At 49.4% G+C, this 14,492-nt stretch overlaps 2 protein-coding genes across 2 annotated transcripts in view; both read left to right on the forward strand.

The window, feature by feature from the left end:
- NDRG4 (NDRG family member 4) overlaps positions 1-14,492 on the forward strand; it is a 518,571-nt gene that overhangs the window by 110,116 nt on the left and 393,963 nt on the right. The gene's annotated exons all lie outside the window — the stretch shown is intronic.
- TEPP (testis, prostate and placenta expressed) lies at positions 2,025-9,997 on the forward strand. The gene is made up of 7 exons (XM_049787409.1): positions 2,025-2,247; positions 6,853-6,914; positions 7,096-7,267; positions 7,766-7,827; positions 8,006-8,070; positions 8,600-8,632; positions 9,976-9,997. The coding sequence occupies exons 1-7, from the start codon at positions 2,025-2,027 to the stop codon at positions 9,995-9,997; spliced, it is 639 nt and encodes a 212-aa protein (XP_049643366.1).

The following is a 14,492-nucleotide window of genomic DNA, read 5'->3' on the forward strand; positions in this document are numbered from 1 at the left end:
CAAGGTCAATCCCCAGTGTTTCACGTGGTCCCCAAGCCTGCCAGGAGTGCAGAGCCTGAATGCAGAGTCAAGAGTATCCTCCAAGCATTACCTGAAGTGGCAAAGAAAACATACATATATATATATATACATATATTTATATTTATTAAATTATACTTGGAGTGAGGGGGTGGAGTCAACTGTCAACTCTGGGAAAGTTTTCTGAGGGGAAGTACCAGGACTCCTCCAAGCTGTATGAGGAAGAGGAAGAGGAGGATGTTGTTTCAGGGAACTAGGCTGATACCAGTAATAGGCTCAGTCCCAGGGAGGTGTAGCAAAGCATATGTCAATGATGGGCAGGACATCTGGGCTCTCCTGGGAAGGCAGTGACTGGAGCAGGACCAGGGGCGAGGAAGGCAGGGCTGAGTGACTAGTTGCAGACTCAGCTTAGACACTCATGACCTTGCTTCCCTGGAAAGGGGAGGGACCCTGCAGGAGCAGTTAATCCGGGTCCTGCTGAGGCTACCACTCCTTGATCCCCATATGTTGAACAGACTGCCCTCAAGTCTCCCTCTCAGAGCCCCAGTGGCATGGCAGCCCCTCCGAGCACAGAGTTCTCCAGCCACTGTCAACCCTCATGGTCGGGTTCCAGACCCATGGCAGCAGGAAGGTGTTCTGGATTTTCATCCAAGGTCACATAGTGCATCCTGGCCTAACCCAGGAAGGTCCAGGTCCAACACTTTCCAGAATGCCTGAAAGGGGGCCCAGAGGGATTCCCTGAAGACCTCTCCTCAACCCCTGCATTGGGCAGGGATGCGCCTCACAATCCACTATAGTGGCATCGCCAGGACTCAGCATCTTTGTTCTGCTGCTGTCTCAGGGCCGGCTCCACCCACTCCCATCTCCTGTCCCCACTGAGCAAGGTGTGAGAAGGTTGAGCCGACATCCTACACAGAGGTAGTGAATGCTGAAATCCAAGGACCACGATTCAAAGTAGGGACTTTCTGTCACTGATGCACTGCCTGTTCCTTCCCAGACAGGGCAACCCGGGGCTTCTCCCTGTTGCCTGCACCCCAATTCTCTAACTGGGGTCCGAGAGGAAGCCAGCTTTGGCCACATAGTCACGAGTCTTTGAGAAGACCTGCTTTGATTGTTATTGTTGCTGTATTTTGCTTTAACTTATGTGGGGGAACTCGCCAGCAGGACTCAGGACATCCGGGTTCACTTTCAGTGGCACTTAGGGGACTTGCAAGGCTGTAGTGTGACCCAGGCCCAGTAGTGCGAGGTCAGGGGGCAGGCAGTGCTGAGGGATCAAACTTGGAACCTCATGCATGCCAGGCATGTACTCTAGCCCATTGCACTATTTGCCTGGCCCAAATACTCATTTTGGGAAGGGGGACCCCAGGTAGCAGATAATGTATGTACTAGTCACAAAGTTACAGGTATATCCCACCTCTTAAAAACTTTTCTGCGGGGCTGGAGAGATAGCATGGAGGTAAGGCGTTTGCCTTTCATGCAGGAGGTCATCGGTTTGAATCCCAGCGTCCCATATGGTCCCCCGTGCCTGCCAGGAGCAATTTCTGAGCCTGGAGCCAGGAATAACCCCTGAGCACTGCCGGGTGTGATCCAAAAACCACAAAAAAAAAAAAAAAAAAAAAAAAAAAAACTTTTCTGCCCCTTGGTACTGCCCACTGAGTAAATGGCAGAATCTTGAGCTAAGGCCCATCATTAGCCACCTGGAAGTTTTCTGAGCAATTCTGAACCTTACTGGAAGCTGCTGTTTCCTGTTTGTCACTTAAAATAGGCTCAGAGACCCACTTTTATCACAGTCCCCATATATCCTGGCCCCAGCTCATAATACCTCATGGTATAGGACCCTTAGTACATCCTGGCCTCCGTATGTGTCACAGCCCTGATCCTGCATGGGAACCTTCAGGTACACGGCAGGTGCCACACCTGTCAATAAGACACAGATCTGCACTGGTTGATGCCAGACTCCCACCCAGGAGTCTGACTGGCCTGGGCCTCTGGGTGTCCCTCCAGCCATGGCCCACATTACGGACCTGGTACCCTGGGACTGCACCTCCACCCAGATGTTCACCTCGCCAATCTCCCTGCTTCCCATTGAGCACCAGCGCCACTCACTGGCAGGTGTGAAGCAGAACCTCTACCACCCGAACCTGCCCAGCCTGCGCCGCATGGACATGGACTCCGTCAAAGGCTGCCTCTCAAACGAGCACTCCCGGTCCTCCACCTTTTGCACCAAAGGTCAGGCACCCAGCTGCCTCTAGGCACCTTTGGGCTTTTGGGGATTATTCCAGGGGTGCTATAGATTGAACTCAGGCCTCCTGCATGAAAAGCATGTGCACTACCCATTGAGCCATCTCTCTGGCCCCTGAGACTGGAAACAGGAGGTCTCTGTAGGCAAAACCATGAATGGCAGATGAAAGGGCCACAGGGAAAGGCCAGAGAGATAGCATGGAGGTAGGGTGTTTTCCTTGCATGCAGAAGGTCGGTGGTTCAAATCCTGGCATCCCATATGGTCCCCTGTGCCTGCCAGGATCGATTTCTGAGCATAGAGTCAGGAGTGACCCCTGAGCACTGCTGGGTGTGACCCAAAAACCAAAAAAAAAAAAGAAAAAGAAAGAAAGAAAGAAAGGGTCACAGGGGCCCAAGGAATAGCCCTCCTTGGCTTAAGAAGCTGGTCATAGACATGGAATGCAAGTGCATTTCAGCACATGCTTCCTGCCTGGTGCTCTGCTGAGTCTGCAGGGAAGGCGAGGGGTGTCCTACATGGACAAAGGGCTGCTGGAAGCAGGGGGAAACTCTAGTTTCTACTGAGCCAGAGGAGATTTCTGAAAGCATCAGCTATGTCTGAATAGGGGTACAGCTTGCAGGGTGGTGATTAGGATAGGGGCATAACTCAAGAGGGGTGCATGAAGAAATCTTGGGAAGAGCCTAAAGCTTGTTAGTGGGTGCTGCTCAGAAAGGAACATGTGTCTTTATAAATTTTAAACAAGAAGGCAGTATGAGCACTATGGTAGAGATAGGCATCAGAGGTGGATCTTAGGAGGTTAGAGAAGAGTGATTAAGACATAGAGAGACATGGGGAGAGTCAGAGGTCAAAGTTAAGAGATAAAGAAAGGACCAGAAAGCTATTTCAGCTTTGCATCCATGCATATAGGGCAGGGGTCCTCAAACTTTTTAAACAAGGGGCAGTTCACTGTCCCTCAGACCATTGGAGGGTCTGACTATAGTAAAAACAAAACTTATAAACGAATTCTTATGCACACTGCATATATCTTATTTTGCAATGAAGAAACAAAACAGGGCCCGGAGAGATAGCTTGCCTTGCAAGCAGCTGATCCAGGACCTAAGGTGGTTGGTTCCAATCCCAGTGTCCCATGTGGTCCCCCGTGCCTGCCAGGAGCTATTTCTTTTTTTTTTTTTATTTTAATTATGACAACAAAGATGCAAAGAAAGAGGACAGGGTAAAGTTACAGTGGAAGCCCAATCACCCATAAACAGGATTCTCAGTAGTTCCATCGATGATATCCCAGCCTTGAACTTTCAGCCAAAGAACATTAAGAAAAACAAAACTGAACCCATGTACAATACAATTACTTTGTCCCTCAAATCCCCAGTTGTAGTACATATTGTTTCTTAGCAGCACACCATATAATCTAAAGATATTAGACTTATGTAACTCTTTAAACATTGAGGGCAAAGTACATTTATCTAGTTCCATGCACATGCTTACTAGTTTAAGTTAACCTCAAAAGTTTTAATGGGTTGTTTTTCTTAAGGATTGGAGTCAAGAGAACATAGTAAAAAACGATATTAAAGTGGCATTTGTTTGCATAGGCCCACCAAAACATAAGGGATCTGGAAAGGCAAATTATGGTCTAAATACAAGGAGACCCTACCCCTGAAGTTTCCTGGCACAGGACTGACTCTAGGCTCCAGGCAAACTAGTTTGTCCAATTCAAGTCATAGTCTGTAGTGGCAATACACCTCCATTCCTCACATAGTCTCTGTTGTTGGTATCATTCTTCTGTATTAAAGATCGCCAGGAGCTATTTCTGAGTAGACAGCCAGGAGTAACCCCTGAGCACTGCCGGGTGTGGCCCAAAAACCAAAAACAAGAAAAAAAAAAGAAAGAAAAAGAAACAAAACAGATACAAATACAATATGTGGCCCGCAGGCCATAGTTTGAGGACCACTGAGGGATACAGGCTAAATCACCAGCATCATGTATCCCTGAGAACCACCAGGAGTACCCTGAGTATTGCTAGATGTAGCTCCAAACAAAACCAAAATAGAGATAAAGCAAGAGAATTTAGTACCAGCATGGAAAGAAGGTACCAGTGTGGAGAGCCAGGTTCTGGCTGTGATAGGCTGATGGAGTGCAAGGATCAAATGTGGGTGGCCCAAAGTGGCACACAGGTCTCTGTAGGACCCAGATGGACAACTTAGAAGTAGGAAGCAGCAAGTGGGGGGAGAAAAGTGATGAACTGGGACCCCTAAACCTGGACTTGCTGGGGCAGCTCCCAGACTCTCCCAGGAAGCTGTGTGGGAAGATCCAGTAATTCCTTTCATTTGCTGGCTTCCAAAAGAGCTCATGACTGAGATCTGAATTTTATTGCAAATATATGCTTTGAATACAAGTTATCAGTCAGAGCTTCTAAACTCAAAACAATGATGAACCAAAGAGATAGTACAGGAGTTTTGGTGCTTGCTGTGCACAAGGCCAACCCACATTTGTTTCCTTAGCACTTCCAGGCACAATTCCTGAGCACAGAGCAAAAAGTAATCCCTGAGCACCATCAGATGTGCCCCCCCAAATAAAACCCCAAAATTCAAAATACTGTAAGCACTATATTTTAGCCAGTCTTTCTCCTCCCCTACTTCAAGGAAATGACATAAAGTTTTCACTTTATCCTACTGTTTTTATGAATGTAAATATGAGCATACATTATTTCCCTCTACTCCTAATTTTTTGTAATAAACCTACTCAATCATAGAGAAAAGTTGAGAGAATAATATGACCTATCACCAGCTTCAATGAATGTTTTGATGTATTTGCATACACACGTACATATAATTTAGGAAGTTGCTTCTAATGATATGAACAACTTTCTGTTTTGTTTTGTCTTGTTATTGGTCACACCAGTGGTACTCAGGTCTTACTCCTTATTCCTGGCTCTGCACTCAGGAATCACTCTTGGTGGGGCTTGAGGAAACCAAATGGGGTGCTGGGAATCAAACCTGGGTCAGCTACACGTAAGGCAAAAAGCCTGTACCTGCTTACATTATTCTGGCCCTGATATGAACATAATGAAAGGCCATTATTATCTCCAAGAAAGATCACAGAGATTCTATAGCATGTTACTGTCCAGTTCATATTAAAATGTCCCCAACTCATCGCCATAACAGTCTTTTTGAGGAATCAGAGACAAAAATGGGTGGAGGTCTGGAGATTACTTAGTGTTAAATTACTTCCTTACAGATGTGAGGATTCTGGTTTGAGTCCCAGAACAGTCATCCTGGGGACACTGGTATGTGCACCACACCCAAGTGGGTGTGACTCTGTCATCACAGCAACAACGAGAAATGGGCAGGATTCAGGGAAACCAGGACTCAACCTAGTATCACACATTGCAGTTGGCTATCCATTTAGTCTTATCAGAAACAGTCTATACACTCCCAGTGTACCTCATTGACTCCAGTATTCCAAAACAGCTACCACATTGTGCATCTGTGTGATTGTTTCCTCAGAGTGTTGTTTGCCTCAAGCATCTGTCTTCTGTAAACTCGGAGCTAAGTGGAGAGGCTTGAGCCAGTGAAAATGGCTTTCCCAGGTGGACAGGTGCTGTGGCTGCTTCATGTCTATGCCATTATTCCACTGTTGTTGTTGAAATGGTTAAGGCAGTAACCTGAATGGATATTCTTCTGTCTCTATTCATCTCAACTTTAGACTTTACAACAAAATATATCATGTGGTATCCTCCCTTCTCACTTTTGGGGTATTTTATGGAACGTCTTCTCATTGTTCTTAAAAGATGAAGTCAAGAGGATGCATGGCTTACCAATCTGGACTTTTTTGTTTTGTTTTGTTTTTTTGGGCCACACCCGGTGACTCTCAGGGGTTACTCCTGGTTATCAGAAATCGCACCTGGCTTGGGGGACCATATGGGAATCTGGGGGATCAAACCATGGTCCGACTGTGGCAGACACCTTACCACTTGTGCCACTGCTCCGGCCCTGATCTGGACTTTTAACAATAAAGACTGGAGTTGTTTCTAGCCACATTCTATCATAACCAACCCTGGCATGGGTAAGACTTCTTTTGCCCACAATATTTCACAGTGGTGCAGCCGCAAAGTGGAAGAGATTTCCAAAAGTATAAATTCCATTTGTGGGACCAAAAGTCTTGTCAATTTGTAATTCTGGTAGATAGTGACAATTTCTTTGCTATGGTTCAAATCAATTCTGGCAATGTATGTTAGGGGCCCAATTTCCCCTAGACATCCTATAACTTTAGGATTGATTTCAAATCAGTGGGGCAAATGATTATAAAGTTATTTTTGCACAGGGCCAGAGAGATAGCATGGAGGTAGGGCATTTGCCTTACACATGGCTGACCCAGGCTTAAACTCTGGCATCCCGTATAATCCCTGGAACACAGCCAGGAGTAATTCCTGAGTGCAAAGCCAGGAGTAAACCCTGAGAACCACCAGATGTGACCAAAATCCAAACACACAAACGAAATTCCATTCTGAAAGCAATTGTGAGTGGACCAATTGGCCTTCTCCTTGTGTGACTATGGCAGCTGGCACATGCAATATCCCTTCTTTTCTCTTCTTTCTTCAGAGGACTTTGACAGAGACCACTTCACGCTCCTAGGAGTTCCCAACAAACCCATACGCTGTTTGGTGAGTGAAGAGTTGTGAGGGGAGCCCTGCTGCACCCAGCTAGGAGTCTATGTGACCAACTTTCTTAGCTGCCTCAGGGTGTCCTTCATCCAGCACCAGCTCCGGCTTACTGGATGATTTGGTGGGACACCTCCAGCCTTCTTCACTGACCCCTTCAGCCCTGACTCCCACTACCCTGCAGGACAAAACAGAGGGAAGGAGACTCCGGGACAGGCACCAAGAGGGGAAGCTGGCGCCCATCGCACCAGGCATCAACCGGGTCAGCTGGCCCTCCTTCACTCACGCCGTGGATGACTGGTCTCGCTTGGTGTCCTCCACCGACGAGTTCAAGCTGCCCTGCCTGTGCAAGAGGGGTCAGTCTGCCTGCCACAGGGAATAGCCAGATGGGGGAAAAGGCCACCCTACTGGGTCCCTGGAGCAGACAGCAAGGGGAGGGCGCAGACTGGGATCAGAAAATTGAGTGGGCTCCGGGAAAGACAGGGCAATGCAGGGACAGGGCGGGACAGAGACTGGCCTGGCCCTGGATGGGTAAGCTGCCTTGTAAAGCAAAGGGTGGGCCTACTACTGGTTCCTGGCCCAGCAGTAGAAGAGTGATCAGACGGAGTAAGGGTGGCTCTGTTGAAGGCAGGGTTCAGAGAGGGCATGGCTCTGTGTGAGGGAGGGGCAGGCCTTGCAAGGAAGGGAACCTTGAAGGATGGGGCTTTGACAGGGCAGCTCCTTGGGTGGCCCTCTGCAGGAGGCGAGACTTGGGGACTGGGGTCCTGGGGATGGTCCTTGAGCGTGGCTCCTGTGCGGGATGGGACTTGATCTCAGAGAGTTTAGGGGATCCCAGGATCTTGCACTCTCCACAGTGGAGGGTTTCAGCGGCTATGCTGTGCAGTACTTGAAGCCGGAGCAGACTAAGAATTGGAAGGTAAGGACCTCTGCACCCTGTCCAGAGGATGGAGGACAGGGGTGGGGAGATAGGAGGCTGAGTACAAAGGCTCCCCAGCTCCCAGACAGGTCTATGTGGGGTATAGGAGGGAGGCCTCCGTGTCTCCCACCTGATTCACGGATTCCTCCCTTCCAACATCCTTTTTGGCCTGTACCAGTTCTGCTTCAACCAGAACCCCAGCCTGGACCGCTATGGACAGAAGCCCCTGCCTTACGAAACCCTGTAAGTGAGGCCCGGCCCCAGGGCCCCATAGGCGGCAAGGGAGCATGAGGCCTATCTGCTCTCCTCAACGCCCACTTAGTGACCCTGGAAAATAAGAGACCAGGAGAGAAAGGCTCAGCTCCATACATGCAAGAAAACCACTGTCTCCAGCCCCACACCTCTCATTCTTGCTAACAAAGGCCCTCTCCACCCACCATCACCACCCCCATCTCTCCCTCCCCCACGCCCTGTCCCTAGCTTCTCCACCTTTTCTATTTTTTTTTTGTTTGTTTGTTTTTGGGTCACACCCAGCAGCACTCAGGGGTTACTTCTGGCTCTATGCTCAGATATCGCTCCTGGCAGGCTCAGGGGACCATATGGGATGCCAGGATTTGAACATATGACCTGCATGAAAGGCAAACGCCTTACCTCCATGCTATCTCTCCGGCCCCCTCCACCCTTTCTAAATGGGATAAAGGTGCTGCGAAATAATCCTTCAGTTTGGGGGAGGATGGTTCGTTTCCCCACTTTGGCTTACTCTCTTTCCCAGGAACACCTTCCGGAACTTTGGCAACACTTACAGGTAAGAGGATGGCCACGCCCACATCTACCTAACCACGCCCCACAGGCTGTTCCAGGTGTCCCACCTTTGCAGTTCTCAGATCCATCCCCACCTGCAGGATCTCCCCAGGAAGACAGAAGATAGTAGGGTACCCTTCTGAGTGAAGTTAGGGGGAAGCAAAGTGTTTCCCTTAGGAATGACTCACATTGGGCACCAGCCCTGGGAGAAGAGACTTGGGAATCAAGAACTGATCTTCCAGAATTATTTGGCCTAACAAGGTCTGAAGAGGAACAAAAGGGCCTGAGAGATATTACAATGGGTTGGGCACTTGCCCTGCATCGGGTCTAACTTGTATTGATCCCCCAGCATTCCAGATGGTCTCAGAGTCAGGAGTAATTCCTGAACATTGCTGGGTGTGCCCAACCCCCCAAAACAGAAAAAGAAAGCAGGAATATCACAAAGAACCAACCAAGCAGATCACAGAATCACAAGCCTATGAGTGTGGATTCCAGCAGGACTTAATTCCTCCTGCCATATAGTTCATCCTTTCCCTCATGGGCCACCTGCACCTCACGGTTACCTTCCCTCCCTCTGCCCCTCTAAAGCTCTGTGTGTAGTCCAGGTGCTCAGAGGCTCCCCTTGCCTGGACACCTAAGCTCTACCTCACAAAGGTCCACCCTGATGTTCTACCCTTGCTGACTCTCTTCCCCCACAAGGCAAACAACACTCTCACCCACTGCACTCACATTGTTTGGGGTGGGGGGACTGTCTGGGTTTCACTCCTACGAAGTGGCACATGTTTGCTGAAGGTCTGACTATGAATAAAACCAAGCTTGGCTTTGAACACTGAGCCAGAGAGATAGGTCAGGGTTTAAGGCACTTGCCTGGCACAAGGCAAACCCAGGTTTTATCCCCAGCAACACTTTAGGTACCCTGAGTCCCACCAGGATCAACCCCAGAGCAGAGAACCAGGACTAAGCCCTGATTGTGACCCCTACTCACCCCACCAAAAAAAAAAAAAAGCCAAAGGAGACCTCTCTTGTGAGGCACACAAAACTGCTGAAAATAGAGGAACTAGGGAGACTCTGAAGGTTCAGTGAGGGCGGAAGCTGTGCTGGCATCTCCTGAAGGGCAGCAAGTTAAGTTGCTTAATTTTTTTCACTTTTAACCTCATTTTGCTGGAGAAAAAATTTGACAGGATATTAATGTCTAATAGCTATACAAATCAAACATTTGCTGATAGTAAATTATTAGGAAATGTAAGTTAAAACCACAGTTTCAGGAACTGGGGCCTGCCTAAACAAGCTCCATCCACATTTCCCACGGGATATCCTGAAGGTGCTGTCTTCCCCTTCTCTCCACAGCTACACAACACCCTGGCGTTAATCTGCAGAAAAGGGCCACCTGCAGGCTGCTGGGCTGCACCCCCAAGGGGCTCTCTTAGCAGGACAGAGGGTGAACTATAACACCTACACTTTAGGATTCATCCTAACCAGAAATAAATCTAATGCTCCTCAGGGAGTGTGAATCTAAGTGTGTGCGTGTGTGATCATGTTTAGAGAGGGTCAGAAGGACCTCAGGGTGACAGTGTTTTATCTCTACCTCCCCAAAGGCCTGATGGGAGACTGGGGAATTCTTTTTTTTTGTTTTGTTTTGTTTTTGGGTCACACCTAGCAGCGCTCAGGGGTTACTCCTGGCTCTACACTCAGAAACCGCTCCTGGGAGGCTCGGGGGACCATATGGGATGCCAGGATTCTAACCACCGTCTTTCTGCATCTAATAATGCCTTACTGCTGTGCTATCTCTCAGGCTCCTGACTGGGAAATTCTTGGAGGACCAGCTGAGAGGCAGGATTCCCAGAGATGAGGGAGGAGCCAGACTTCCTTTCCTCTCATCCCACCTCCTGCTTCCAGTCTCACACCAGTCCCTTCAGCTGTGCACTTCTCCTTGAACCCCTTGCTCTATCAGTGTATTGTGAGGGGATTTCCTTGGACTTAGTGACCCCTGATGAGGTAGGAGCAGGTATTGCAGGACTGACCAGGCCTCTGCTCCTTAGGAAGTCACAGGGTGAATAGATCTGAATTGAGATGAAGTGCTCAAGGAGAACCAGGGGAGAAGCATTCCGCTCCCCAAGTAATGTGCAATGAGCCAGTAAAAAATGAGAAAGCATGGGGCTGGAGAGATAGCACAGCGGCAAGCAGCCAACCCAGGACCTAAGGAGGTTGATTCGAATCCCGGCATCCCATATGGTCCCCCATACCTGCCAGGAGCTATTTTGAGCAGATAGCCAGGAGTAACCACTGAGCACCGCCGGGTGTGGCCCAAAAACCAAAAAAATAAAATAAAATAAAATAATGAGAAAGCGTCTATCCCCATGGCTTCAGGACTCACCTTGCTGGCCTGCCAACATGGGAGAAGTAAGGTCTGGTGTGCTACAGACAGCCCTGGACCCTGTGGTCTACTCAGTGCACCCCCATCTTCAAGAAGAGCACATGAAGTAAGGTCAAGGCTTGGAGAAGCTGTGGGAATGATGCTGCATCGAACTGGTGTCCCATCCCCTTAGGTGTTCTGCAGGCTCCACATGGGTCAGAACAGGACTCCTGGCTGCGGCCTGGAGCTCCAGGGACCCAAGCAACTTCTGAAGTCGCAGGGAAACTGGAAGTGCCCTCCACAGTGCTGCCTCTGCCCCTGCTATGTGTATACACCATATGCCTCTGACACTAAGCCAGGTCTCAGGAGGAAGTTTTGTTTCGTTATTTAATTTGTATTTTGGGTGCCGCTCCTGACTATGCTCAGGGAATATACTCCTGCTCTGTGTTCAGGATTCACTCCTGGTAGTGCTCAGGAGATTCTATGGGATGCTGAGGAGCAAACCAGAGTCAGCTGCAGGCACAACAAGGTTCTTAACCCCTGTGCGCTCTCTCCAAACCACAGTACAAAGGATTTGAAGGATAGAAGCCCTTTTGGGAACCTGTCTTTTTTTGTTTGTTTTTGTTTTGTTTTTGGGTCACACCTGGCAACGCTCAGGGGTTACTCCTGGTTTTACGCTCAGAAATCACTCCTGGCAGACTCGGAAGACCATCTGGGATGCCACAATTCGAACCACCATCCTTCTGCGTGCAAGTCAAACATCCTACCTCCATGCCATCTCTCCGGCCCCTGGAGAGATTATACTGTCTTATACTGTTACAAACATATTTCCACAGTCCCCCTCCTCCAGGCCACCGGTCTCATTCATATGGGAGTGGGACCATCGCTGGCCTGTTTCACAGATGGGAAAGCTAAGATCAGGGAAGCCTCTCGCACCTTTGGTCAAATGCAAGACTCATAATAGCAAGTCTAAGCACTTGACACATCTAGGTTCATTTTTTGTAAAATAATTTTCAGAATAGGGTCTTCTATCACTCCCACGTGTGGCCTGTGGGGCTGATTGAGCCAGCCTAATGAGGCTGGGGCCCTTTTTGGGGTAGAGTTAACAATCATCACCCTATTTGTCTTGGTGTTCCCCTCTCTGTCCTTCAAGTAAAGATGAGCACACAGGAGGCAGGAGCAGGACAGACAAATGCGAAATGGGGGTGCAGATGGCAGAGTCCCTTCCTTCTGGGGAGGTAACTTTTGTCCAGGAGGTACCCCCCCCCAATGTCTCCCAGGATTCCTCCCAGGAAGTAGCCCTTTTCCTCCCAGCCAGCAGGGAGTCCTGAGGAGCCAGGACATATCTCCCTAGGGTGTCAGACCTATTCTGCAGCTCTGAGTGGTCTTGGTGGCAATGTGGCAGTGCAGAGATAGGTATGGCCCAGGATCCCATCAGGATCTGAGTGAGACTGGGTCAGCAGAATGCTCCCCAGGACACCACTGCAGGGAACCAAGGAACAACCTGGCTTCCTGGACATATTGTGTCTGAAAGACACTCAGGAAGTCTCCAGACATCAAAGGCATCTTGTCCCCAGGGGTGCAAGAGGAGGCTATCTTTGCCTTGGAGATGCTTTGGGTTCATTAGGAGAGAGCAGGCCCAACTGTTTAAAAGCAGGGTCGGGGAGAGGTCAAAGGGCTAAAGGGCTGGGAATCAAACCCGGGTTGGCAGTGTGTAAGGTGAATGCTCATTCCACTGTACTTACTATTCCTCTGCCACCACCACCACCACCACCCCCTACTCCAGAAACTGATCTGCTTCCAGTGGCAGAGCATACTGGGATGAAAACACCATATGGGCTGGAGATGGAACAAAGTCTGGATGCCACTTAGCTGAGTCCCACCCTCTGGGCCTCCATGTCCCAACAATCTCTTTGTTCATCAAATATTGGCTACATCTGGGGGACAGCTCACCTCCGAACTTTTACATTTATTTATTTTGGTTTTGGGGCCACATCCGGTGGCCCTCGGGTTACTCCTGACTCTGTGCTCAGAAATTAGCCCTCGCAGGCTCAGGGGGGTATGTGGGATGCCAGGAATTGAACCCAGATTCATCCCAGGTCAGCCACGTGCAAGGGAAAACACCCTACCACTATGCTATCGTTCCAGCCTCTCCAAACTTTTCTGGCTTGATCCGCTACCCTGGCCCTTGCATGTTGGTATTTGACCCCACATACAAATCAAGCCTGGGATTGAGGATCCTAACTTCCGGATGGGGTGGGATGAAACAACTCTTGACACAGTAGCAATCAGTAACACAAATCACCTCTTCCAAGAGCAGCCAGATGGCACTGGGTAAGGACACAGGATGGGTGCTGGTGTGAGGGTCAAAGAAGGCTCCCACATACTTTGTATTAAAAACACCAGCACTCTTTGCTGCTATAGGAAAACCTCAGAACTCTCAAGAATTGTCCCTGCTCCAGCCCAATGTCTGGCACACAACCAAAAGTGCTGTATGTCTCCCCCATCCACACCCCAGCTCTGCCCTCATTCAGATGCAGTTAAGGCATAAAGAGAGAAGGAACCTGAGATGAAAGGCACCATGTCCCTTCTGAAAGACTTTGTCTGAGGGAGGTTGCAATTGGAGCTCAGCTTTAGAGTCCCAACAGTGTGGCTCTACAGACCCTCAACCTGAGGACAAGGACCAGGCCTTAGCTGCCTGCTGCTATTTGTGTGGAGGAACAGAAGCCGTAAGAGGGGCAGGGTCCGGCCTGAGGGCTTGCTATCCAAAGTCCCCAGGCAGGCACCCAGGCAGGCACCCAGGCAGGCTCCATTCACTACCCTGGGTTGAAGGGGCTGAGGTGTGTCCTGCTCCCCGCTGTCACCCAACAAGGTTAGATAGCTCTGAACACCCTGCATGGTGAGATGCCTGGACCTCAGAAAGCTGTTTCTCTTCCTCACCTTCAACCCAAGACTGCCTTTGAGAAATGAAGGAGGGAAGCTGCAGCTGCCTACGGGCAGGAATGGATGGGGAGTGGCTGGGCAAGGGGCAGTGGGGCCAGAGAGAGCAGGGAAGCGAAGGAAGGTCCGAGAAACAGTCCACTGCAGCTCCAGACTGGTGTCAGTCTGAGGGTCACCAACCCAGACCCCAGCATCCGAATGGTCCCTGAAGCCCCACTCCCTTCTGGAGGTCCATGGGCTCAGTCCTGTGTCTTTATGGATTTCCCTCTAGGAGACTGCACTTAAGACCCTTTAAGTCTCATTATAATTAGATCAACTGCTCATTTTACAAAGCAATTAAGTCCCAGAGGTTGAGTGATGTGTCCAGCGCCACCTCCCAGGGTGCCCTACTATGCCTGCCACCCGCACGACCCAAAGGAAGAACCACCAGAACAAGCAGTGTGTTGGGTCTCAGGAGGTCAAGGTCTTTACTTCTAGAACATACATTGGACTCACTATATATTAACATCGAAAGAGGCTATCTAAAATGGCATCATTTGTTTTAAATCCAAATTCGCATGTTTTTTTGAGA

This window comes from Suncus etruscus, chromosome 14 (assembly GCF_024139225.1).
Source record: "Suncus etruscus isolate mSunEtr1 chromosome 14, mSunEtr1.pri.cur, whole genome shotgun sequence".
Lineage (NCBI taxonomy): Eukaryota > Metazoa > Chordata > Mammalia > Eulipotyphla > Soricidae > Suncus > Suncus etruscus.